General features: G+C 36.6%; 1 protein-coding gene across 1 annotated transcript; it reads right to left on the reverse strand.

Annotated features, from left to right (window-relative positions):
- Positions 1-1622: 1622 nt before the first annotated feature.
- On the reverse strand, positions 1623-24646 carry LOC140242327 (GATOR1 complex protein NPRL2-like). Its single transcript, XM_072322069.1, has 12 exons — positions 24541-24646; positions 23097-23187; positions 22392-22483; positions 21585-21753; positions 21124-21232; positions 20334-20470; positions 19072-19169; positions 16719-16755; positions 16134-16227; positions 5398-5515; positions 4177-4284; positions 1623-3462 (listed from the first exon to the last, which is right to left on the reverse strand). Exons 2-12 carry the CDS (start codon positions 23172-23174, stop codon positions 3348-3350), a joined length of 1155 nt encoding a protein of 384 aa, XP_072178170.1. The 5' UTR covers positions 23175-23187; positions 24541-24646; the 3' UTR covers positions 1623-3347.
- Between the last annotated feature and the right edge of the window lie 316 nt (positions 24647-24962).

A 24962-nucleotide genomic window follows, 5' to 3' on the forward strand; every position in this document is an offset into this window, starting at 1 on the left:
TATTCAATACAGAAATTGCACTTTTTCTCCATACCTTGAAAATTGCTCAATGCATAAACTTATGAATGGGTCAAAGTCAAGTTAAAGTCCTTAAATCCCCAAATACATGCTCTCCTATTCATCAAATTAAACCTAGGTCAAGGAAGGTGAACATTCAACACATCTGTGACAAACTTTCATTTTAAAGGACAAGTTCACCTTCATAAACATAAGGATTGAGAAAATGTAGCAATATTAGTAGAACACATCATTGAAAGTGTGAGGAATTTCACAAAATGTCATCTTTTGAAAAAAGCACACATTCCCTTGACTCGTTACCAGTATATGTTATGGGTAATATTATTCCCCTTTCCTTTAGAAAGAGGCAAGTCAAATGCTCTTTTATTATGCGAAAAACATTATAATATGTTGAATTTTCTTTACATTTTCTTTATACTGTTGTACTCATATGACATCACAAGCTGTAGTAGTCTCCTCGTCCAGCAGTTCCAACACAAAAATTTTAAAAATTCATAACTTTTGCATTGATTGTCCAATTTTCCTCAAACTTTCACTGATGTGTTCTACTAATATTGCTGCATTCTCTCAATCCTTATGTTTATGAAGGTGAATTTGTCCTTTAATATTTTGCCAATTTTGTGAAAATGTAATCACACATTGTCCACATGTACTATATAGACTTATTAGGAGAATCATGCATTATGGCGGGGGCATACCAGTCGCCATAGCGACACTTCTAGTTGTTTTTTGTTTTGTTTTTCAACGTTGGTCGGACAGGCCACACCCACTTTGTACAAATGCATATTCATGACACTGTGTGTGTGTGTGTGTGTGTGTGTGTGTGTGTGTGTGTGTGTGTGTGTGTGTGTGTGTGTGTGTGTGTGTGTGCGTGTGTGTGTGTGTGTGTGTGTGAGTATAACATCAATAAGCCATGTCATTACATGTACATGTAAAAAGCATTATACGTACCACTCATAAGTGTTGGGTTGTATGTTGTATTTTGAATAGTCCATTCGTATACAGAAGTGTGTATGTATAACTGAGAGCGCAGTGTTTGCTAGTGAACTGTTATTAACAATTAGTAACAGATGAGGAATCAGTTTTGACTTGGACTAAGGGATGTAAATATTGCTGTGGTTTGAGCTTTCTGTATAGACCCTTCAGAAGTGGCTTACAGTGTAGAGTGCAGATTTGACTACAATCTATTTGAAAAATTGTGAAATTCAAACAATAATTGTGATTATAAACTGATGAGGTACCATATGAAAATTATATATATGTGATACATGCATAAAAGAACATACAAAGTGAACTCTGTATTAGCACAATCCCTTGAACCAGTGATATCATTTCATCATATCAAAGCTTTGTCCAATGAGGAAACACTAAAATATGATGAAACTTTTGAACTTTGGGCAAGTAAACTTTAATGTATTACTTTTACAATGAAAGTTTGTCATACTGTACTTGCATGATTTTAAACATGTTTAAGAGTCCACTGTGTAAGAGGAGCCCTCTAGCAATACCAGATATTAAACTTAACCAAAAATTATAAAAACAGAATAACAACAAAAATATCTGTGGAGACAATACCAACCACTGAGTATTCAGTAAATTCCAGATTAATAAATTGCTGATAAAATTCCAGATTAATAAATTGCAGATAAAATTCCAGATTAGTAAAATCCAGATTAATAAATTGCCATTTTATGATTTTACTTCTGGTACAGGCAACTCCTGTCATGATGAAGTCCTGGCACTGGCAGCTTTCTTAAACATATATCAAAATTTTGTTATAGATAAATAGTAAACTATATAAAGATATGTAGATTGTAATTTTTTGACCTGAATTTTCACTTTGTTGCAGCAAGAAGTTTGCTAAAACTCTGTGTTCATTATAACGGGAATGAACTGTACTGTAGATATTGAAACATGTATGTCGCTTGCAGTTTGAACATGGCAGTAAATCAACATCTATAAAAGTGAGGTGCAACCCTCTCACCTCCCTGGTATACATTGTATGTAAGTTTCATGTAAATTTCTATTCAAAGACAGCATTGCTTTTGAAGGTAGCCCCACCTCCAATGATACACAAGAAGTGCTACAATTCCTGTCAAAAAGGTTGGCAGACACATGGATGAGTGAGGCAGCAACAGCTACAAAGCATGTATACTTTTATTATACAAAATTTGAATCTCAATCTTCTTTCATGTACATAGATGTCTTTTGAAACAATGCACAACACAATACTTAGAGGGCCAAGACACAAACACAAACCCCCATTCACAGTGAAATTATGATCCACATAACCAAGGACCTTCGTAAATGGTGAGGGAATATGCGTGTTATAGGAAAATCAGTCTGTCTTTAGCGGGTTAAACGCATGACCCTCATGAGAGAGAGGATTCTAATTCATAAGGGATAACGTCCATGATTTCTGTTGACAGGTCTCTCCAAAGGGGATCACGGATCATGATTCTGAATGCAATGCCCCTTCTCTTATGCTTGGCGACCCGTTTGTCACATTAAAACTTTGGTATATCAGGGTCTGAAGAACATCTAAAGATAAAAGAAACTTTAAAGTTTGGGACAAGTAAACTAACTCTAAATAATTTGTTCATGCACAGGTTAGGGGGCCTTATAGTTGGCTCTAAAATGGAAAGTACATGTACATATCTAAACACATTCTTTCTTTCTTTTCTCCTTTTGAGTTGTGTGAATGTGAACAACTCACAGATGCCATCCACTAAAGGTGAACCCTGCATTTATCAAGACTATGAGTCATGAACAGAGTCTTTGTAATATATCTCAATGCATCCCAACTGCCAAAGAGCATGAAGGTCATCGATCCCAATCATAATGGAGGAGGGACCCTAGTGGCAATGTTTGGAGGTAAGATATAGTAACAGTGGTGTGATGAGTGCTTGGGACTCTCTGCACTGGAATCCTTCCCAGTCTCATTCAGCCTTCAATGGACAGCGGTCACCACATCTACTGTAGTCTTTAGCCAATGCGGTCTGGACTTGCATCCCCTTTGTGTCTGAATGGAGACTAATCGCGATAGAACAACGATCACATCCGGAGGCTGGCTCATGCCGTAGATCACTGTTGCAAATGCCATCTCATGTGGGAATGCTTGGTGTACATTCAAGGCAGAGGAGGCCTTATCCATAGGCTACTTCTACCAGGACCCAGGTGCACCAAACGTGTACCTTGCAATATACGGCTGCAATAGTGGCAGGGGCCTCTGGTAGTAGAGTACCAATGTGATGCCAACAGGGCAACACTTGGAAACCACAGCAACCCGCATCTTTTATCGTCACAGAGTTTGCTCTGCTGTTCATTGATCACTTCCAGCACACGTAGATGTTGACATCCTTCTCTAGGAGTTCATCCAGTTGTCTGTGGCTCATACCAGTCCGGCAGCAGATCTCATCGTAGTTCAACCGGCCTTGCATATACCTAGATACAGAGAACAATTGAAGAACATCTATAGAGTACTTTGTACATTGGATGGGGCTCTTGCACTTGAAAAGACAGCTTTGATTTTATTTACTCCTTTGTAATCAAACTTCCGGTTCTGCACCGACTAGAAATGCATCTTTGTTTTAAATCCTGAAACATGGGCCATGGATTGTGATTCTTTTTTTTTTTTAATCTGCACTGAATTTTATAACTGATAAAATTGTATCATTTTAATAGCTCATTCACACTTTTATAATAGACTGCATTTTGAGAAGCAGCAGCACTGCAAAGAGGAATAATTATGAAAATACCAATTAGTCTATCAGGAGCTACTGTATTTCAGGGAGAGCCAACGACCTTTCGGCTTTTCAAGTTAGTCATGACAGTAGGTGAATAGAAGTTGTGCACCTGCTTGTAAAGACCAAAAAACAAAGCAAAATCTTTATTGTGTCACCATGGCCTTCCTGTTGGACTGAGGCACATGGCTACACATGAGTGAGCTTCCTAATCTACAAATGGGTGAAATTTGGGTTAATCACTATTTGAATTGCAGATGAAAAAACATGGCAGGTTCAGCTTAAGTGCCTACACACTTTAAAAGGTTGAGGGGGGTCAATACAACAAGGTTGGGTGATGGATGATATGACCTGCACAAAGAAAGTTAAGTTTGGTGTCTCCAAACATTTATTTGAATTGCCCCCTTCAGCTCACCTGTCCAGATTTCTTCCTGTGCCGAAGGACTCGGCACCCTGCACCTTGACAGGAAACTTGTGAAGCCTGCGAATCAGCCCCCTGACGACCCCAAACTGGATCAGATGTCTGCAGAAGATATCATAGCACAAAAGCCTCTTATATATACATTACATCAAGCTCCTTGCATAAACACATTGCTTGAAGTCTGCCATTAAATGTGGATGAAACAATGGAAAACAAACCTGATTCAATTGATAGCACCTAGACACCAAAACCAATAGTACGGTAATGTTAACAATGATGTATTTCTATTGACTCTTACTGTACTTTGATTGAAGACTGGCACACGTGTGGGAGTGCTTCTTTGCCAGTTGGTAAAGATGTCTGGTAACTGATTCCCAACAAATGGATTACTTGATCCCCCTTATCTTTATTGTGCCACCATGCTTTCATGTTGGACTGAAGCACGCTGCTAAATCTGAGTAGGCTTGCTCATCTCCAACTATAGATTAAATTTGAGAGAATTCCTGAACTCTGATGACAAAGCTTGGCAATTTGAGGTAAAAGTACCATGGCACATAAAGGGTGAACATTATCTATCACTGTCCATTTACATGTCTATTTGTTGAATATGCACTAATGCCAAAGAAGATGCATGATAACTACTAGGAAAGAACTCCATTTTCCCTTGCCAAAGGCAAACAAACCCTGCTACATTTTTGCGGTATCATTCGTTGTTGTTATTGCAATCATTTGGAATGTTTGTGTATAGCACAAGTGGGCGCCACCAAAGTAGTCTGTGGCTGGAACAAGTCTTCGCGGCAAATATACAGCCACAGTAGTCGTTCAGGCTTTGACATTCTCACCATACACTCCTCACTTGTTACATTTGCTAACATGGTCACTAAATTGATTCATACACTCTTTCTCGAGGATAGAGTATCATAGATCCTTCATCAACAATCCCAAGTTATCAAAGAAAGAAGTCAAACATCTCCTTTTCAAAGTCACTTCCCAATAATCTCTTATCTTCAAATCCATGTAATGAAATTGGGTATGCAACCAAATGCAAGCAAAACGGTTTATTGATGTCTACAGCCTGCCATACATTGCTGGGCAGAGACTCATTCTTTTTGAGAAAAAGGTCTTTCTCAGATTGTTGTCCTCAAAATATGAAAGCCTTTCAAATGCACAATACGCAGCAGCAAACAATCCAAACAAAGCTTTAACGACATTTACCGTTCACATATATTGAGAGCTCTGGGGTTGTGTCTCATGCATAGGTCCCTGACGGTCATCCCTGGACACAGCGAGCTGTAGAGCAGTACAACTGACCTCAGAGCAGGGGGACTACAGCCTGTGAAACAATGATAAATGACAGTGTTTATTTTACATGTCATGAATGTGTTGAAGGTCAAGGACAAAGTATGACGGCCACTTCTGTATGACTGATGCTATTGATTACAAGAATCAATTTGACCTATTACAACAAAGAACAAGTATACTGCTACAATGATGGTAGCAAACAAACTTACCATTTAGCATGTTTAATAGTGTGAATACTATTTTTCTGTTAGGCATATCATTGAGCAGTGTTTTTTTTTTTTTTGGGGGGGGGGGGAGGGGAATAGCTCACTTAAAAATTTATATGGAATTCCATGAAGCATTTAGATCACTTTTAGCCTCTATGTGCCGATATGCCCCTAGCTCTAACTTGCAGAGCTTGTTCGATTAATTCCCCTCAAACTTCAGAGTATGTTTGTAACAAATTATTGATATTTACATCACAAAGCCATTTTCTAGTGGTGTGGATACTCACTCAGCAATACAAAATATTGTTTGCATCATATAAATGTTGAACATTTGTAATGGTTTCCAACTACGCATGAAAAGTTTGTTTATTAACTAACAGAATACTGAGATCTGTTAGCAAATCAGTGAATTATCTGGTGTCACACTGTTATGGTTGTGCAGGTTTGCTGTTTACCTTTGGGAACAGTGATTTTAGAAATGTTCAAGATATCACATTTGATATATATGAGTAAGTCTGTATCACAAAACATCCTACCATGAAAAACTAGAAATGTCGCTATGGCGACTGATGCCTCCGCCATAATGCATGATTCTCCCAATAGGTGTATGGTACAATGTCTTGACAATGTGTTGTGACAGTTTCACAAAACTGACAAAATATTGAAATGACGGGTTTGTCAGAAATATCTTGAATGTTCACTTTCCTTGAACTAGGTTTGCTATAATTGTCTAAGAGTGCAGGTACCTGTATTTGGGGAATTGAGAACTTTTACTTGACTTCTGACCTACCCTTTTATAAGTTTATGCATTGAGTAATTTTCAAGGTATGAAGAAAGAGTGTAATTACAGTATAAAATATATATATATATATTTGCATTTAAACCTGACCTTTGACCCTTAACCTTTGACCTTCTGGCTGGAAATTTCTCAGAGAATCTCCATTAGGGAATACATGTGGGCATTTCCACGGTAACTCACGTTACATTTTGAACTCAAAATTAGGTCGTTGAGATCAATATCCTTAAAACCTAATTAGTGATATGAGTTACTATATATATGTGAATGAGTATCATGCACCTCCATCCTACCTCACAGCAACATTACATCCACAGACTCTTATGAGAACTATGAGAAAAAACACTACAAATGTTGGTAACTCACGTTACATAATTTAGACATGCAAAAATTTGGCATGTCTTATATTCAAAAGTTTCCTCAAACAAACTTTTTTTCACAAACAAACTCCATGAATAAAGAATCTAAATTGATTTGAACATTGATCTGACAGTAATTAATCCCATTTTATCCATGAGATTACCAAAAGGCAGGAAACATTACATTTAGAATACCAACTTGAAGATAAATTTCATTTTTAATTGAGTCGTGTTCCAAGCTTTCATTTGTACTGAGACAAAAATTGTATTCAACACAATGATATGAAACAGAGTCTATTTCATTAAATTACACTCTTTTCCAGTTAAAAAATGCATCAGAAATTGAAGATTTGATTGAGAATTTGATTTGATTGTTTTTTTTTTTATTTTACTAAATGGATTTCAGGCTATCTAGATAAAACAAGTCATCCATAAACTATTCCATTTAATACACTGAGTCACGAGACTAGAGACCTGTCCATGTAGTCTGTGGAGAGTTTAAAGGTTCAGAAATGAATATTTCAATAAATCTTTTAACTTTTAAACAATGCAATTTATATTCCAATTATTTGATAATTGTTTGAATTACTCAATAATCAATTGTTTGTATGTTTGATTTGTTTACAAATTCTTATACTAAACTGGTACAGAAATTAGAATTGAATTACAGAAACTGCAGATAAATTTTAGTTATCTGCTACCAGTATTGATCAGTTTAATAAAACATGTTCATAAATGTTTAAGCCTTAAAAAACAATGGTTTTGGTCTATGAAATGTCAAGTACCCATTATTTAAATTGTACATACATGTAAAAAGTATACCAGTATCTTCTAGAGTAATCAAGCAGACTGAAGCAGTAAATCCCAATGAAAAACATGAATCAATAGTAAATATTTTGTGATCAGGAGGCTAACTATTAATATCACAAAATGTTGATAGTTTGCTTTAAGGTACATTTTTGTACATGACTGTCCAGCTCTTAAAGAAAATGTCTGATAATGAGGTTCACATTCAACAGGTTTTTGGTAATAGATCAGCATGTAAAGTAAATTACAGAAAACATGGAAAAGTTTCATTGTAGGATTTTGCAACAATATAGCTAAAACCTCAGAGTAGAATAGTATAAAACACATTTAAAAGCGTGTCAAATTCACAATGTTCAGTTCTCAAAAATCTCAGAAAAACAGCAGGAAGCGAGCTCCAATCTTAAAATTCTGTTCATACATGTAAATGTTCCAGCCTCATAAACAATGGCTTTGGTCTATATAGGTAGGTATAAACTATGAAATGTCAAATAGTAATCACTTGAATTACAAAAACTTTTCAAGAATAATCATGCAGTGATTATCCCAATCAGGAGGCTATTAATAGTTATCACAAAATTTTGATAATTTGCTGGAACAAGGTCCATGCAGCTTTAAAAGAATTGCAGGCTTTGAAGTGGCCCTACTTTTCCTACTTTTTCCTACTTTTTTACTGCTGTTCCTACTTTTCCTACTTTTTTGCTCAAAATCCTACTTTTTCCTACTTTTTCCTACTTTTTTGGTGAAAAATCCCGCCAAAAAAAAAAAAAAAAAAAAAAAAAGTGCAAGGCTACCCGGTACTTGAATAGTTTATATTCAGAAATGATGAGTAGACTCTAGTTGCAGATTCTTACTGGTGGGGAGAGCCTCTTCAGCATGAAAGAGGGATAACACAAACCAATCAACCACAAGACTGCTGCCAGCCTCAGTTTTTGCTCCTGTGCAGATGTGATTGATCCCACTTATATTGCAGCCTAGGACTTGGAGCAGCGCTCAACAAGCTCTCATCATCGCTCAAAATTACCAGGTAAGCTTGCCATATACTTAAAAGTACAATTTGACATGTGACTTCCAAAGAATACAACTGAGGGAAAAATGCTGCCTACAGCCAGATTTAATGGATGTAGAGTTCAAGCATATCATGTCTAATGCATGTGCTGGAATGCAAATCCTCAGAAACCAGAAATTTCCTTTGCTAAAATATGGTTTACTACGTAAATCGTAAAGGTCATGTCAAAACAAGAAATGACACCTTCAGATCCCCTTTGCCTGAAATCCTTCAATAATATATGTTTTGATAATAATTAACAGTGATTGCAATATGAAAAACTTAATATAAAAGTAAGTGTTTCACCACAGAAACTAGATCTGGTTGATGTGAGGATGAGTTATTCCCAAGAAAGCATGGATTGGTAGGGACCCATTTGTATGAAACTTGCATATTACTGAGGCTAAATCAAAAGCACTGCTCCCAAAGGTACACTGGACCTTTAACATGAGACATATGACTTGTGATATCTATTTGAATCATGGGCAGATGGTAGATATGACTACTAAAAACCTTAATTCATCTGAAGGTAAACAGCTGAGGAAAGTTAGTTGCTGAAAAATCAGATGAACAAAAAAGAAATGTTTAATTAACAGATCCCACAAATTGTTAACAAGGAGTGAGAACAACAGTAATTACTTAGCCATCGTGAAAGATAAAGACTAATAGAGCAGAAACCTCTTTATGGACAATCTTAAAAGTTGATGGCGTGTATACATCTTGCAAGTATTGTTTAAGAGGTTGAATTGCATCATAGGTAAGACATTCTACCTCGAAGAACTTAAAAGAAAGTAGGAAATGGAGGAACTTCACAGAAAACGAACACAAAAATAATAATTCAGTAACGTTTAAAGATTGATTGAAGTTTAAACCATGAGACTTTGAAGTTCACTTCCTGACGACACTTACAAACTATCAGGAATATGTAGAGAGAAAAACCATCTAGAGCATTTAGGAAAGATAATGAATGCATATTCCACAAATAAGAGCAAGTGTGTGGATGTTTTAAGTTGAACCGCCAAGAGCAGTTTGTTAAGTTTGGAGGAAACAACTTGCAGAAAAAGTAGAAGCCATGATGTCTTTTTATTCCACAGATCTTGCAAATTCTAGTTAACGCTGAACATCTTTTTATTACCCAGCTAGTTTGAACAAGATGTGAGAAAATGGTAGAAGAGAAATCTCGTAATGAAAGTAGTCAAAGTGTGATGAGTCATTTGAAGTGACATATCCAAAATATTGAACCGTCTGAAAGAGTCTTGGTAAAATGTGAGACAGGGAAACTTTTTAAAGAAGAAAAAAGTGAATGGATGGATGTGTATGCCAATTGTGTCAACATACAAAACTGTAAGTTGAAGGTGAAAACCAACAGAACAGTGGAGAGTATCAAAATTGAAAGGGCACAAATACACTGTATTTAAGGGGGGGGGGGGAATGGGAACTGCATGGTAAATATACAGATTTTCTAGAGTGTATTTGCTCTCAAACAACCAGAGAAATCAGAGAAGCTAGCAAGGACTAAAATGATAATGACAGTCACTGTTTATTTATTCTCCAGATCTTACAAAGAGTAGTTTATAAGATTAACATGCTGAAATACTGAGCCAGCAAAATATCTGGAGAATGAAAAGCAGAATCTCAACCATGCAAAATTTCAAAGGCGGAAGGATGTAATATTCTCAAAATATATGAAGAAGTTTGATTTCAAGAATATTGAATGAACTTAAAAGTGCCTGGAATAATTGCAAAACGGAGAATCTTCTTGAAAAGGTCAAATAGCTGTATGCGTATTCAACAAAAAGGGTCATGATGAGCTGAAAAAACAGTTGAATGTAAAGAACTATTAACTATCTCCAGTAAATGTGGCAAATATTGCAAACAGTAGTAAGTCATTGGAAAGTACAGAATGATTATTTTCTACACCTCTTTCTAAATTAACAAATGTAAGTTGATTCAAGAATTGATGGAATCTAGCATCAACAGAACACCAAAGAAATGAAAACATATTTATTTGTTATCTACAGAAAATTATCAAAAAATAGAGTCATTTTTGCTCCCTATAAAGTCGGTAAGACTACAGATAGTGAGAAACAAAAAGCAGTATGTACATGTATGCTCCTCACATCTTGTAAAGTGGAGTCATTTGGTTATATTGCAGTGTTATGTTACTCTACATGCAAGAATACTACATTTCCCTGATGCTGAAATGTAAAGTATTTACTTTTTTTCTCTCTCTCTCTTTGGATATTTTGTGTTCTGTTGGTTTAAGTGTTTTAAATTGAGCTTGCCTTGTGTTTCCATCTATATCATATGATTATGAAGATAATCTATATCACTTGAAATTCAGTTGTGGACACTGTGCCATAAACTCACAGTATCTGAGTGTGTAGATTTGTAGTGGGCCAGGATTTGCAAAATAAAGATGTCAATGCATTGGTAGATCTTTCACTTCGTAAGGCCTCACTGTCATGAGACAACCCATTCTTCATGCATGTCTTGCTAGAAATGTAATATGATAACACATGCTCTCAGAGACTAATACTGAGTGCTACATATAAGTAGTTTAAATTATCCTGTTATTTTGAAATGTTTGAACACATGTTAAGTGCTTACATGTATTTGAAATTGAAAGTCTCTTGGAAAGATATAATTTCACTTCATAAGGCCTCACTGTCATGAGACAACCCATTCTTCATGCATGTCTTGCTAGAAATGTAATATGATAACACATGCTCTCAGCATGGAGCTACTGTTAGTAGCTCCATGTTCTCAGAGACTAATACTGAGTGCTACATATAAGTAGTTTACATTATCCTGTTATTTTGAAATGTTTGAACACATGTTAAGTGCTTACATGTATTTGAAATTGAAAGTCTCTTGGAAAGTAAGTATATTTCTTATCTCATGGTCATTCAGCTGGAACTTGAAAGCATACTAAGTTGTTGTGAGCATCACTTAATAGCTTTGTCAAACATCCTTCTATCCTTATATCCATTATATCCACACTTTTAAAGGAAACATATCTCCACAACTTCAAATGAATGTAGATAAAAGTGTCATCTTTTTTTAAATTGCTTTTGTCAAATATCCTTATTTCCAATCTTTTTTTACATTTTGGAATGAAACACATATCTTCACAACTTCAAAACATTCAAATGAATGTAGATAAAAGATGCCATCTTTTAATTATGGAAGTGTATAACATACCTTTGGCATAAATGTATAACTTACACATCATGGAATGTTTATGTCATATTTTGTGGGATGATATGTGACCGTCCATCACAAAACTAACAAAAAGTCGCATGCACTGATTTTGTATTAGGACTGAAAATAGATGATATGGGCCAATCCAGCCAGTCTTGAGTTTTTCATATTTTCTGAAAGGGCAAGTCTTCTTATATATTATAATAAAGTTTGGGATCATAAAACGAAAAGGAAATTGTGTTTTTTAGCAGTTTTTTTTTTTCTGGAACATGCACTTTTTGGTAGAATAATGTGATTAGGTGTTTCTCATAGTCATCTTTTCATTTCTTAAAAACCCTGTCCATATTTTTAACTTTCAACTCCAATAACTTTACAAAGGACGATGCTTCTGCTTTGAAAGTTGGCATTGATCACCTACAGAATGTGTTAATAAAGCATGCACAGCTTAATCTGATAATCTCTTCATTGTTGTAGCTCCAGTGGTTAACATTCTGTTATTTGTTCCGTTCATTGCACAGCTAGCACGGCTTGATAAAGATTGAGCGCTTGAATAAATGCTATACTCCAGGAGCCCCTTTTCTCAGTTCACATTTTCCGGAGTGTGTGCTTTCATTCCAATATTAGGATCGGTTAGGAGAGTCCATTTGAATCGAGATATACATCATTTTCATCTTTAAGTTTGTTCTTTCAGAATCTGCTCTTAATTAAAAATCCATGTTTGGCAACTTTTTGTTGGTGTTGCGATGCAGGATCACATATATGGTAGGTGTTCATGTCAATCACAAAATTATGTCTTTTCTATGTAAGTATTGTAATAAGTGATCAAGATTCATACTGACTGTACGGTTGAACATGCATTTGTGCTTGTTACCTGACATTGTTCTAACGAACGTCTGCCTTTGTTGTATTTTTCAGGCTCTCCCAGGAGCAATAGTGAGGCTGAGGCAGCAGGGTTGTGAGTACAAATTAAGATTTACATGTAACATCAAGAGTTCTGGTGAGTATTGACGAAAACTACTCCAAAAAGCCTGCACATGTCCTCATTTATTCCTACTTTTTTTCTTTAATGCCCTACTTTTTTCCTCTCATGTCCTACTTTTTCCTACTTTTTGAAAGATTTTGTTCCTACTTTATTCCTACTTTTTTACGTTATCCTGCTTGAAAGCCTGGAATTGTCTTTTAACAACTTTCGTAACAGATCAGTATACATGCACTGTAATATTAAATAGTAAATATGGAACAGTTTCTTTCGGAAGTTAACATTAACGATGAACAAGTGATGTGTAATTAATACATTGTACATGTAGACCAGTTGGTTTGGTGACAGAGAGAGAGACCAAGAGAATAACAATCTACTGGAAATAGACCACAAGAGTTCAGTAATCATGTACTCATTGGTTACTTACAATCACAACCTTCATATCATTTCTTGGTATTAAAGAAAAATCATGTCGGTAACTCACATTACATTGTGGTAACTCACGTTACATGGTAACTCACGTTACAATTTTAAGACCTCTGTTATGAGAATTTGAAGCAAAGACTATAAGTCCCATCATATTTCTTGGATGTGTGCTGCATAGTCATTTGATAATCCAAAATACCATGTCTCAGTTGGGCATAGTAAAATTGCTAGGTTAAAAAGTTCATGTTTCGGTAACTCACGTTACAGCAGCTTCTCGAGCTATGTAAGAGCACGCTGGTGTCCGAAGTAATATCTTATATCGAGCTCTCCACTTTATTTACTGCTAGATTAATATATTTTTGATTTGTAAAACCAAACAAAGTTTGATTTGAGCCTCAAATATAAAAAATAATTGCAAAGAGCAACAAAAATGCATTTTTAGGGATTTTTAGGTCAAAAAATGCTTTCTGGTTTCAAAAGGTATGAAAATGCACAAAAGAGAACTTTTCTTAAATGTAAAGTTGGTTTCACACACTTCAAACTATGGCTAACAAAGTAAGATCATCAGTTGTCCTGAAATATGTGGGTAAAATTTTGGTGGTCATGTCGCACAACTCACGGAAATGCCCATGTATATATCAAGTTTTAGTTTTAAAAATAATAATGTAAGCATTCCATATACTAGTATATGAGGGAAATAGTAACATTTTGAGGAGTTGACCTTGACCTTTGACCCCCTGACTAGTGACCCATGATCCCTACATTCCCTAAAAAATCCCTGCCAGTCAGTACATGTGTATGTACTAAGTTCCATGAAGATACATTGAACCATTTGCAAGAAAAGTGAAATTGTAACATATTCACCTAACCTTTGACCTTTTGACCTTTGACCTTATGACATGAAACTCTCTCTGGAAAATCTTTATGCAGTAGTACATGTCTACAATAAGTTTCAAGATAATACCTTCGGGCATTGCATGGATATGGGGGAAATAGCAATGTTTTTAGCATTTGACCTTGACCTTATGACCTTTGACCTCTTGCCAATGTCACTAAAATCTACTCAACTAATTGCCCCATCATACATCATCCTTGGACCAAGTTTGGTGAAAGCTGCTTCATCCAGTTTAGAGTTATCACGTAAACAGATAAATTTTGGGATTTGACCTCTGTCCAATTTCACTCAAAACCTAATCAAGTAATTGTCCCATCATACATTCATCCTCAGACAAATTTTGGTGAAATTTGCTGAATCCAGTCTTGAGTTATCGCGTAAACAGATACAATTTAATGATTTGACCTTGACCTTTGACCTTTGGCCAATTTCACCCAAAATCTAATCAATTAATTGCCCCATCATACTTTATACTTGGACCAAGTTTGGTAAAATTCCAGTCAATATTACTCAAGTTATCGCATAAACGAATGCGGACGGACGTACGGACGTACGTACGTACGGACGGACGGACGGACGGACGGACGTACGTACGGACGGACGGACGGACAACCCGAAAACATAATGCCTCCGGCACCACAAAATCACAATAAAGCCTGAAATATAATGAGATATCAGTATTTTTCTCATTAAACCATAACTGTAGACGGTTTAGTCTGGAAACATTTTTATTATAACTATTGTTCACATATTGTGCATTTATAATATAGGTTTTTCCATTCATTTTCAAACTTATTTCATTCAATTTCACAAATTTTTACTTCAGTTTCGTAGCAAGATGTCGGGAATAGGCCAATCTTACTTTCAAATTCGTCTTTCGTCGTTCATTTTCAAATAAAGTCCATTCAATTTTAATAGTCATTTGGCATATCTTTTCGTCATTTACAGTTCAAATTCATCAGTCTCACTCGCAGCAGTCAAAACAGAAGGATCGATTTCGTCTTTTGTCAATCATTTCCGTTAAATTTTCATTCATATTCGTCTCATATCTCTATCCGGTGTGATTTCCCAGTCATTCATGTATTTTTTTTTTTCTGTTACCATTCACATTTTATATTCAGGAGTTAACATACACACAAGTGTCCCCCCCCCCCCCACACACACACAGAACCACAGATACAGACACACACACAAGCAATCCGAGTACACACTGATACAAACAGACGTACCGTCTTGAATACGACAACATCCAGCTAATTTGAATGAAAAATTCATGAAATTGTGTGAACAAAAACGAATTTGATCTTCACATTCTGCGATCCGTCAGCGGGAGGGCTGAATTTGAATGACAATTGACGATTTTGAATGCTATGTCTTTGAAAATGTTTGACGAAAAACGAATTACAATGACAATTGACAAAATTGAAGTTAGGATTTGCGTTCCACGTGCTTCTCAGGACGAAATTGAATAATAAATCTTTGGAATTGAATGACATAAGTGCGAAAATGGATGGGAAAACCTATATTTAACATTGATTAAGACAGATTACAATTTTTACAGCTGTTACAAATGCATATTTTAGAACTAGTTTAAAGCACTAATACTGGGTTATTGTTTCATCTGCAAATGGAAAATCATACCTTTAAGAGATTGGCAGATTTTTATCACTTTTTTTTTTTTGGGGGGGGGGGGGAGAGAAGAATTGAACAAACTTCCTATCAGGGCACTTCAAGGCATCACAGATTTTAGCATGTTGGATGGGGTACATCCCATATATTTTATAGGTGAGTCACAAGGGAGTTATGACTCTTATGGAGCTTAACTAAAATTGTCCCAGTTTGAAACATTTCTATGCAAAACATAGCTGCAGATAGCTAGCATATAATAGCTATTATCATCCTAGCTACATCTCATGTACTTTGCCTTCGTACCTGCCAGTGTGACGTACTCGATGCACTCTTTTTGGAGTTTCTCATCCTCCATGAGTGTGTTGATAGTTGGCTGTACCATGTACACGTTGGAGTACTGTCAAGAACAAAAATATAGATAGAAACATAACAGATGATTATTTTCATCACAATCATAGAAAGAAAATGAATGTTGGTGTAATATCATTCAACGGAAACAGAGCATCTGAAGTTCAAAAAGATAAGGTTATATCTGCTATTTGATAAAAATCTCCACGCAAATCTCTTGTACACACATCTATAAAAGTTTCATCTTAATCAAAGAAAAGATAAAACCTGCACTGACTAGGGAAAAAATCATCTACAAGACTACAATGCGATCATCTTATCTTACACCTCTTAGTCCTAAACATTTCTACGAAGTTGCACACACGGACATGAACAAACATGATATTTATAAACATTGCAGCTGCCAGAGAAACTTCTGAAAACCTTCATGGCTGATTATCTGTAAAAGGCCATTGCTACGGTAGCTGGCACCCCTGAAACTTGTTATTATTGAAAGCATGCTCTAAAGTGGTCCTTAGACCAAGACACAACAGATCTCACCTGAAATATTGGGACGATGGAAATGACACCATAGTACCTAATGGAGAAAAAGAATGATACATGAATTGTATTACACCTTGGAATGATTTTTGAATGATCTTTTGTGTGTGTTACTTTCTTTGAAAAGTTGTACCAAACTTTACTAATACAGTGTACTCCCGTTACAACGAACACGGTTATAACGAAATTTCGTTATAACGAAGTAAAACTTCTGGTCCCAAAATTATCGCCATTGAAGTCTATGGTACAAAATTCGCTTATAACGAACACGGTTATAGCGAAATTCTCGTTATAACGAAGTTTTTTCTGAGCACCACTGACAAAGAAAAACAAAAGAAATGTGCTCCGTTATAACGAAATGCGGATCGCTTCCGAAAATACGTAGCGGAACAAGTATTTGTAGCGTCTCTGCATGGGCGAACGCTTCACATCACCGTGTACGTGTTCGCTCCTTGTGTCCTGCAGAGTTTCCGAGGGGAACTTGCATTATTGTAATACAATAATCTGAAATTAAACAAGGTTTGTTTTATCGTTCCGAAAGACTTTATCACAAAACACACAGATTCTTATACACCTAAATATCCGTTGGTTCGGAAATGAAATAGGGTTTGTTATTACGAACATTTTGGCGTTATTCAAACAGTTCGTTATTACTAAAGTTCGTTAAACCGACAATGAGATATGATTCTTATTACAACGGTTCGTTAGTCAGAAAATGACAGGAATTCTAAACTTTCGTTAATCGGAACATTAAAAAAAAAGTTTCATTAATCCAAAGGTGTGTCCACTATCAACAAAACGTGGGAATTGCAAACCTCATAATTGTCTTAAGATAACCGAACCTTCGAAATAACTAGCTTTTCTCATTTTTTTATTCTTTTTTTTTTGATTTACAAACCTTCGGAGGAATAACAAACCTTATTTCATTATCGGATTAAAAAACCTTCGGAGCAGTGAACCTTTGTCATTTTTTTTTCATTTACAAACCTTTGCAATGACGAAACTCATTTCATTTTCCGATAAACGAGCCATCAGAAAACGAACAATATATTAATATCTAAATCATGAACTTTCGGAATAACGAATCGTGGGAAGAGCGAAGCTTCAAAATAACAAACAAACCTTCGGATTCCCGGGAATGGCGAAACTTCGGAACAAAGAGTCTTTCGGAGTAACGAACGTTAGTGAAAAACAAATCTTTGGAATAGCGAACTGTAACGGAATCCTAAACCATCATTTTCTATACAACTTATTGTGTGACAACAAACAACTTTATGCTCTCTTTTAAATGTAATATCCAAACAAAATCAAAAAGGTACCATCCCATTTCATATAGCTTTCCAGTGTATGATGAGTACTGTAAACGTCAATATTTTCGCGCGATTAATTTTTCACGCTGAGCGGCTCGAAAACATATTCGCGGGTTCTTAAATTCGCGCTCCGCAGCGGGTAAATACACAGTCTCTGTTTTCATCCAGCGATGCCAGCGTACGATAAGCGACGTAGCGAGCGGCGCGAGTGCGAGTACACAAGCGCTCAACTACGTAGTACATTGTGTATTTTACTCGATACATGTACTGTAGTACTAGTACTGTAGTCGCGGGGATGTAGCACACCAATCGGCCCTGGGCTCGGTGCGTGCAATGCGTGCGATGATACTGCTATACGCGTAAACATGTCTGTACTACGTAGCAGTATCATCGACGAAGCGCACACAATTCAGGCCGTTAAAATGTGCATAGAAAATTGCGAAGATATATTCGCGCGTTTTTGAATTCGCGCTTGCCGAACGTAGCGCGAAATCCGCGAAAATTAATGTACCGCGAAAATTTCCACGTTTACAGTATTCAACAAACAGAATATGATATATGCGTGGTTTCCTTGTTTTTGTTATATATTGTATTTGTTCGGTTATAACGAAATTTCGTTATAACGAAAGAAAACGGCCGGTCCAGAGCATTTCGTTATAACGGGAGTGCACTGTACTGTACTGTTCTAATGATAATTATAAAACCACAGTGAAAGAATGAGGAAGTATTATTCCATTATAGGAAGTCATTTTCCCACCATAGAGGTGACATACAGGACATTTCTGATGCAGGAGGCAACATCTTAATTTCCCCTGCATGATTTTTACAAATATCAGTCCACACTGCAAAAATAAAAAAAATAAAAAGTACTTTGCTGTAACAGCTTGTCCACACAGTTCCCCCCCCCCCCCCAGCACATACACGCACACACAAATCACACAATGTGCAAAACTATGCCAGCAGGACACTTCAATTAACTACTAATATAAATGATATCACAACTGAGCTATCACGGCATGACTCCACTACCAATTGATACTCACAAAAGATTCTGGAGGCAGATTTTCACCAAATTCAGATCTACATCTGCTTCTACAGCTATCCTTTGCACATGGTTGACTCCGTCAATATAAGGCAGTATCTTGAAAGGGAGAAACAAGCAAAGAATAAATAAAAACCTCATGTAATGTTCACAAGACCGTATTCAAAATAGATTTTAGTCTACTAAAATTACTTTGCACTGCAGTTCTTTCACTAATTACACAATGGCAGTTCTACATTTTGAGTAAGGGAGAAGTTAAGTAAATGAAAGATGTTTCAAAACATGAGTGCATAGATATGGGAGCTGTCGTCTGTCTGGTTGGGCATCCCGTTTTCCTATTTTGAGCTTTAATACTGAATCACTGTACAATACAATGATAACAAAGAATTCACAGAATAAAACATATTGACTGTTCTACTTGTAATCTCATCTGCATACTGACATAAATACATGCACACAAAGAATCATGACAACTCTACCTCTGATGCTGTGGCTAACATACTGTATGGAAGCTTTATACTACTTGCAGATGCATTGTTTGGTCGATTTTGATATGCGTGAAATCACAATTCATGCTCAGAAATAAAAATTAAACGAGAAGATGCCTCTCAAACTTGAATTTAGACAGGCCAATTGAATGGAAGGGATGAAATGCTCCTATCTTGGCGTTAGCTCTCCATAAACTCTCCTCAATGATAATAAACACAAAATACGGATATGACACTTTTTATCAAATCAAAATCGCTAAGAGCATAAACTGAATGATAATGGTACCATTGGTATACTTTCTTCTTTCTCTCCTTGCCATCCCAATGAACCTATTGAGTCCCAGATCCGTGGTCTGGTGAGGTATCTTTTTTTTATTATTATTATTATTATTTTTTTTTTTATACTGTATTCTATTTCATTGGTTTCCTTTTTTTTTCTTTTTTTTTTCCTGCTCATTTTCAGTGTTTCACAAGGTAAACAATTCTTTCATTTTGAGCCATTTGTTATTCAAACAAAAGCCTCATGATTGCTAGATTATAACCGATTCCTAAATTGGCATGATACAATAATTTTCCTGGTTCTCTCGCATTTGCATATTCTCGTAGAAATGCTTTCTGTTTTTGTAGAGATCTTATCCATTCACCCCATTTCCTCTCATCTTTCTCCCGTTCAATGCTGGCCAAAAGATTAAAATTTCTGTAGCAATACTGCCCCTTGGGACTTGATAGGAGAAGTCTCTCTCTCTTTCTCCTGTCTACAAGGGGAGATTATTACCTGCTGTGTGGTGAGGTCCCACTGCAAGTTGTCATACGTGTCCTTGTCTGTGAGGAACATGGGGACGTGGTGCTCCAGAACAGGTTGCGGCTCCTTGGTCGGGGGCACAATCTTCAGGTGGATGGTGTTAGACTCATCTGTAAGATAAAGAGTTCCATGGTAATGTAACAACACCTCAGAGGGACTGCTACAGATGGGAGGATAGGTGGCTACACAGCAGAGGAGGAGTACACTCTTTTTGCTGTCTTACTGAGCTGAACTTTGATGGTGAGGAACAGACAAAAAAAAGAACAGATGAGTAGAAACTTGAGAAGAAAGGGTGGTATCTATCTGGACGCGGCACTTATGTGGGAGTTTATGTAAAAACACAAGTGTTCAATATTTGCACAGGAAAGAAAGGGCTATTAAGTTTCAAAAGAATAATAAAGTCACAAACACACTTTCTGAACATTCCCAATATATACAGTGTACAAACAGAATTGGAACAGAAGAGTTGAAACAAATGGAGCAATGGTAAAACAGACTACACTCAAATTACCCTAATGAACTTGTGATTCTATCAAGTTTGTTTGTTTTATTTTGATTTGTTTTTTGTTTTTTGTTTTTTTGAGCAAATCTGACTGAGACTTTTTAAGTTTTGTCAAAGAAAACATGCAGACAGACTGACTGACTACAAAAGAATATTATGCGTCACACATCTTAGGACCAGGGACTTGAAAATGATGATAATCAAAAAATAAATAATGTGGAATTCAAAGTTTACAAGAAAAATGAAAAATGAAAAGCTTACTTATTGGCACAGAGCACTTTCCATACTCATTGAGATTGGTGAGCAGCTTTTTAAGGACGTCCGGAACTCTGGCTTTTGTCTCCTCGGTGGAAAGGAAGGCACATTCCAGCTGGGCAATAGATGATAAGACATGGAGTGTAAACACTCAGCTATGGATACTGCTTGAGGTGGAAGAACCATAACATATCCCATTCAAAGATAACTGTTCAGTACAGCATTGGAAATGTTTCTCTGCGATGTGCCATATTTTGCAGAGTGTCTGATGATAATAACGGTGCCTGATGAAGTGGTTTAAATCAATACTAACCCAACCCCATTAATTTTGAAAACATAACTAAACACAATAAAATTGAATAATTCTCACGTTACTTTAATGACTTGTATTTATGCAGTTCCTTGGGAAATAATACAGGTCCTGCCAGGTTGACACATTTCTCAAAGCAAGGAAACACTGTAGTTACCTCCAGGGTGACAAAGTAGCCGGATAACTTTTTGACTAGGGTCTCATATGGCGCTGTATCTGATCCAGGTTCCAGCACAAAGCAGATGTTGAAGAGATACTCATTCCTGGCGTACTTGTGATCCCGTATACAACTTGGCCAACCGATCACTTTGCCTTGCTTCACATTGCTATATAAAGACAGATCAGAAACAGATGTGTGTTTGTTTGTTTGTTTGTTTTTTTTTTTTTTTTTTTTTTTTTTTGGGGGGGGGCATGAAACTGATGCAGTCGTATTAGATATAGATTTCCTAAGAAAATTATTCTTTCCTCTAATTTGATAGAATGCACATCACAGTTTTGGAAGACTGCCAAATGAATAAGAACACTTATTAAATGACTTTGCTTTCATATATTGAAGCATATCTACCAATTACTTCTTCATGTGTTTTTGTTTTGCATAGATAATTACGAAGCTAGGTACTTGGACGGAATTTTGACTAGTCTGCCAAAACAATGCAGTCACTTCCTTTTCAGCAAGTTTGCAGCTTGTGGAAACCACTACATGTAGGTCTAAAGAAAACCCAACAAAACAAAATGAAACAAGATCAAATAAGACATGACTTCTAATCACAGACCATAAATGGTAAACATTTTAGGATTTTGTAAAGTCAAAAGAAAGTAAACATCATAATTACTTTAAGCAAAGATATTGAGAAGATGCATAGTATCGTTGATGTTTTTCATTTTCATCAACAGAAAATCTTCCAGACAAGAAAAGATTCTAAATATTGTATATTTGCTGGGCATAATATACAGTTGTACTTACACAGTTATCAATTTATCTTGCAGTTCTGGTTTGGGGATGACATAAACAGAAAGGATGTCGAAAAGCTCTCTTGATATGCAGTCTTCAGGAACCTGGATGTGTGTGAAAGAGAAGAAAGCTGGCCATAAAAGAAGAAACTTGTGCAAGACTTATGTGGTGTGAATGTAATTTGACACTTCACATTAAATTCATCAAGAGTTTTGCTTGAATCTTCATTTTGCTCCCCAGCATTGATCTATGTGGCCATGTACACAGCGTTTGTGCACTTTCTAAATGATGGTACTGCACATACTGCATTATCTTGGGCTATTAAAAAGAAAAAAAAAGAAAAAAAGTCTAGTCTCAACTCATCCTCTAGTTACACGTTACTCCTCTTAACAAATGCTAATGACGAGTTTCATGATTCTATTTAAATTCCGAGTACTAGGTTTTGTTGGGTTCAAATAATGGAACAGCATTCCAGTGAGTGAAAATCACTTTGATGTGTCCGAGTAGAAAATGCTGCCATGATTATTCAAACAGCCATTCTTGGGGAATGAATGAATGAATTAAAATCAAGATGAGGTGGACATCTCAACTCTTATTTGGGGCCCATTTTTAATGCACTGCTACAACCCCGCTAGCAATCTTGCATTTGCAACTGAATACCTTAGCTCTGTAGTCTGGAGTCTTGTTTGCAGTAGCCAGAATAAGAAGAGTAATTACCTGATATGTTATCTTTGGTCCTGCCTGTGGGTGAAATTCACTGAAGAAAATGCACTGAAGTCTCCCAACAGCAGCCATGTCATTAAATGGCCTGCATTGGTTACAAGAAAATCAAAACAAACAAAAAAATTAGCTTCATTGAAAGACAATTAAAAGTGCTTAGACTCTACAACATTTTATTCATTAAACAGACTAGTAAAATGGATCTTGATGGAAGTCAGAAAGTAGAAATCCCACTAGTCTGGTCATATGCGACTCCCATTAATATAATGAAGTGAATTTACTTGGACTTTGGGGTCGGCATTTTTTCTTTTTTCGTTATATCAAAATTTTGTAAATCTCTAGGGGAGTTTCTATAGCCTAACAGGTAGACAGGTAGAAAGTTCCAAAGTGTAAATATTAAACATAGAACACTCTAGATTCCAGATCTAAAGTCATAAAATAGAAGTCTAGATTTAATAGTTAAATAATAACTTTTGGACCTCCATTTTACTTTGTTGTAATTAGAGACTAAACGTCTATTAGTGATTGCCTAAGTTTTGGCTGGCCTTTGTTAGCTTTAGTATAATAACCCGTGGGCAAAATCGTGAAATAGGCCCCACCGCAGTGCGCGTGCACCCGTGCGTTAGCAAGCAAGGGTAGGTCCTAGGGTTAAGGGTTAGAGGGTTAGTTAGGGTTAGGGTTTAGGGTTAGGTAGGGTTGTATTTATGGTTAAATTGGCCGTTAAATTAGTCGAGGGACATTAGGGAGTCCTTCCGAGAAGAAAGGGAGGACGAAAGATGCTATGCTGTGGAAATCGGCCCCACCGCTGTATCATTTTCGCGTAAACGCCGTTTGGTGGGGCCGCATTCACGAGTATTATACTGTGGAAGGAAGCCCCACCGCCGTGCTTACCTACCGATGAACGCCACACGGTGGGGCTGAATTCACGAGTATAAATAGGCGAGCCGCCGTAGTATTAGTGCGGACACACAGTGGTGGGGCTTATTTCACGAGTATGCCAACCCGTGTTTGTCCGGGAGTGCACCGGGAGTGGTGGGGCTTATTTCACGAGTATGCCAACCCGTGTTTGTCCGGGAGTGCACCGTTGCCTGCCTATTAAAAGTTCAACGTTCACGAGGTATAGAAAAAGCAAACCAAATCAAACTATTCACTGTCATGCCAATCACACCTGTCTAGCTCACCTAAGTGCAATACTAATTCACTGTGTAGTACATGTAGGGCATATACCCGTACCTACTGCAGATCTCTAAACAATTTAACCTAGATCGAGATCTGAGTCTACTATCAATTTACATACACATTTCTCGATACATGGGACCGAGGAGCAGACGAGATATGTGTCGTACTTGGTTGTACACAAAGTTTTAGTAGGCCTATACAAACTGAGCTGAATAAGACTTAACAAAATTAACAAAGGAAATGATTGATGAAACATGCATACTCAGGCCTGGAATGTGCTAAGAACAAGTTTGTCCAAGGTGTACAAATAACAGCACAATCACTTGTAATTCGCAGAAGAGCACAGGTTCGCCAACCCACCGAGATCCCGTGCAAGGAGTGCGACTAAGACTAGACTCGACTCGACTCGACTCGACTCGATCGGATCGCGCCTGTTACAGTATCCGTTCACAGAGTCCGTTCGATCAAACACTCAAGGGTCTGCTTAAAAATGAGATAAAACTACATGTATATAGGATAAGAAATAATACAACATTTACTGTCATTGAAATGGCTATTTGACAAACTTGTACATCTAAAGGAGAACTACAGTGAAACAGTGATGGGTAACAAGGCATCAGTAACCAAGTAATAGAAAACGAAATTTAGCAAAATGTGTCAAATTTTGTACATTATAGGACCTAC

Source organism: Diadema setosum, chromosome 2, assembly GCF_964275005.1.
Source record: "Diadema setosum chromosome 2, eeDiaSeto1, whole genome shotgun sequence".
In the NCBI taxonomy this organism is placed as follows: domain Eukaryota; kingdom Metazoa; phylum Echinodermata; class Echinoidea; order Diadematoida; family Diadematidae; genus Diadema; species Diadema setosum.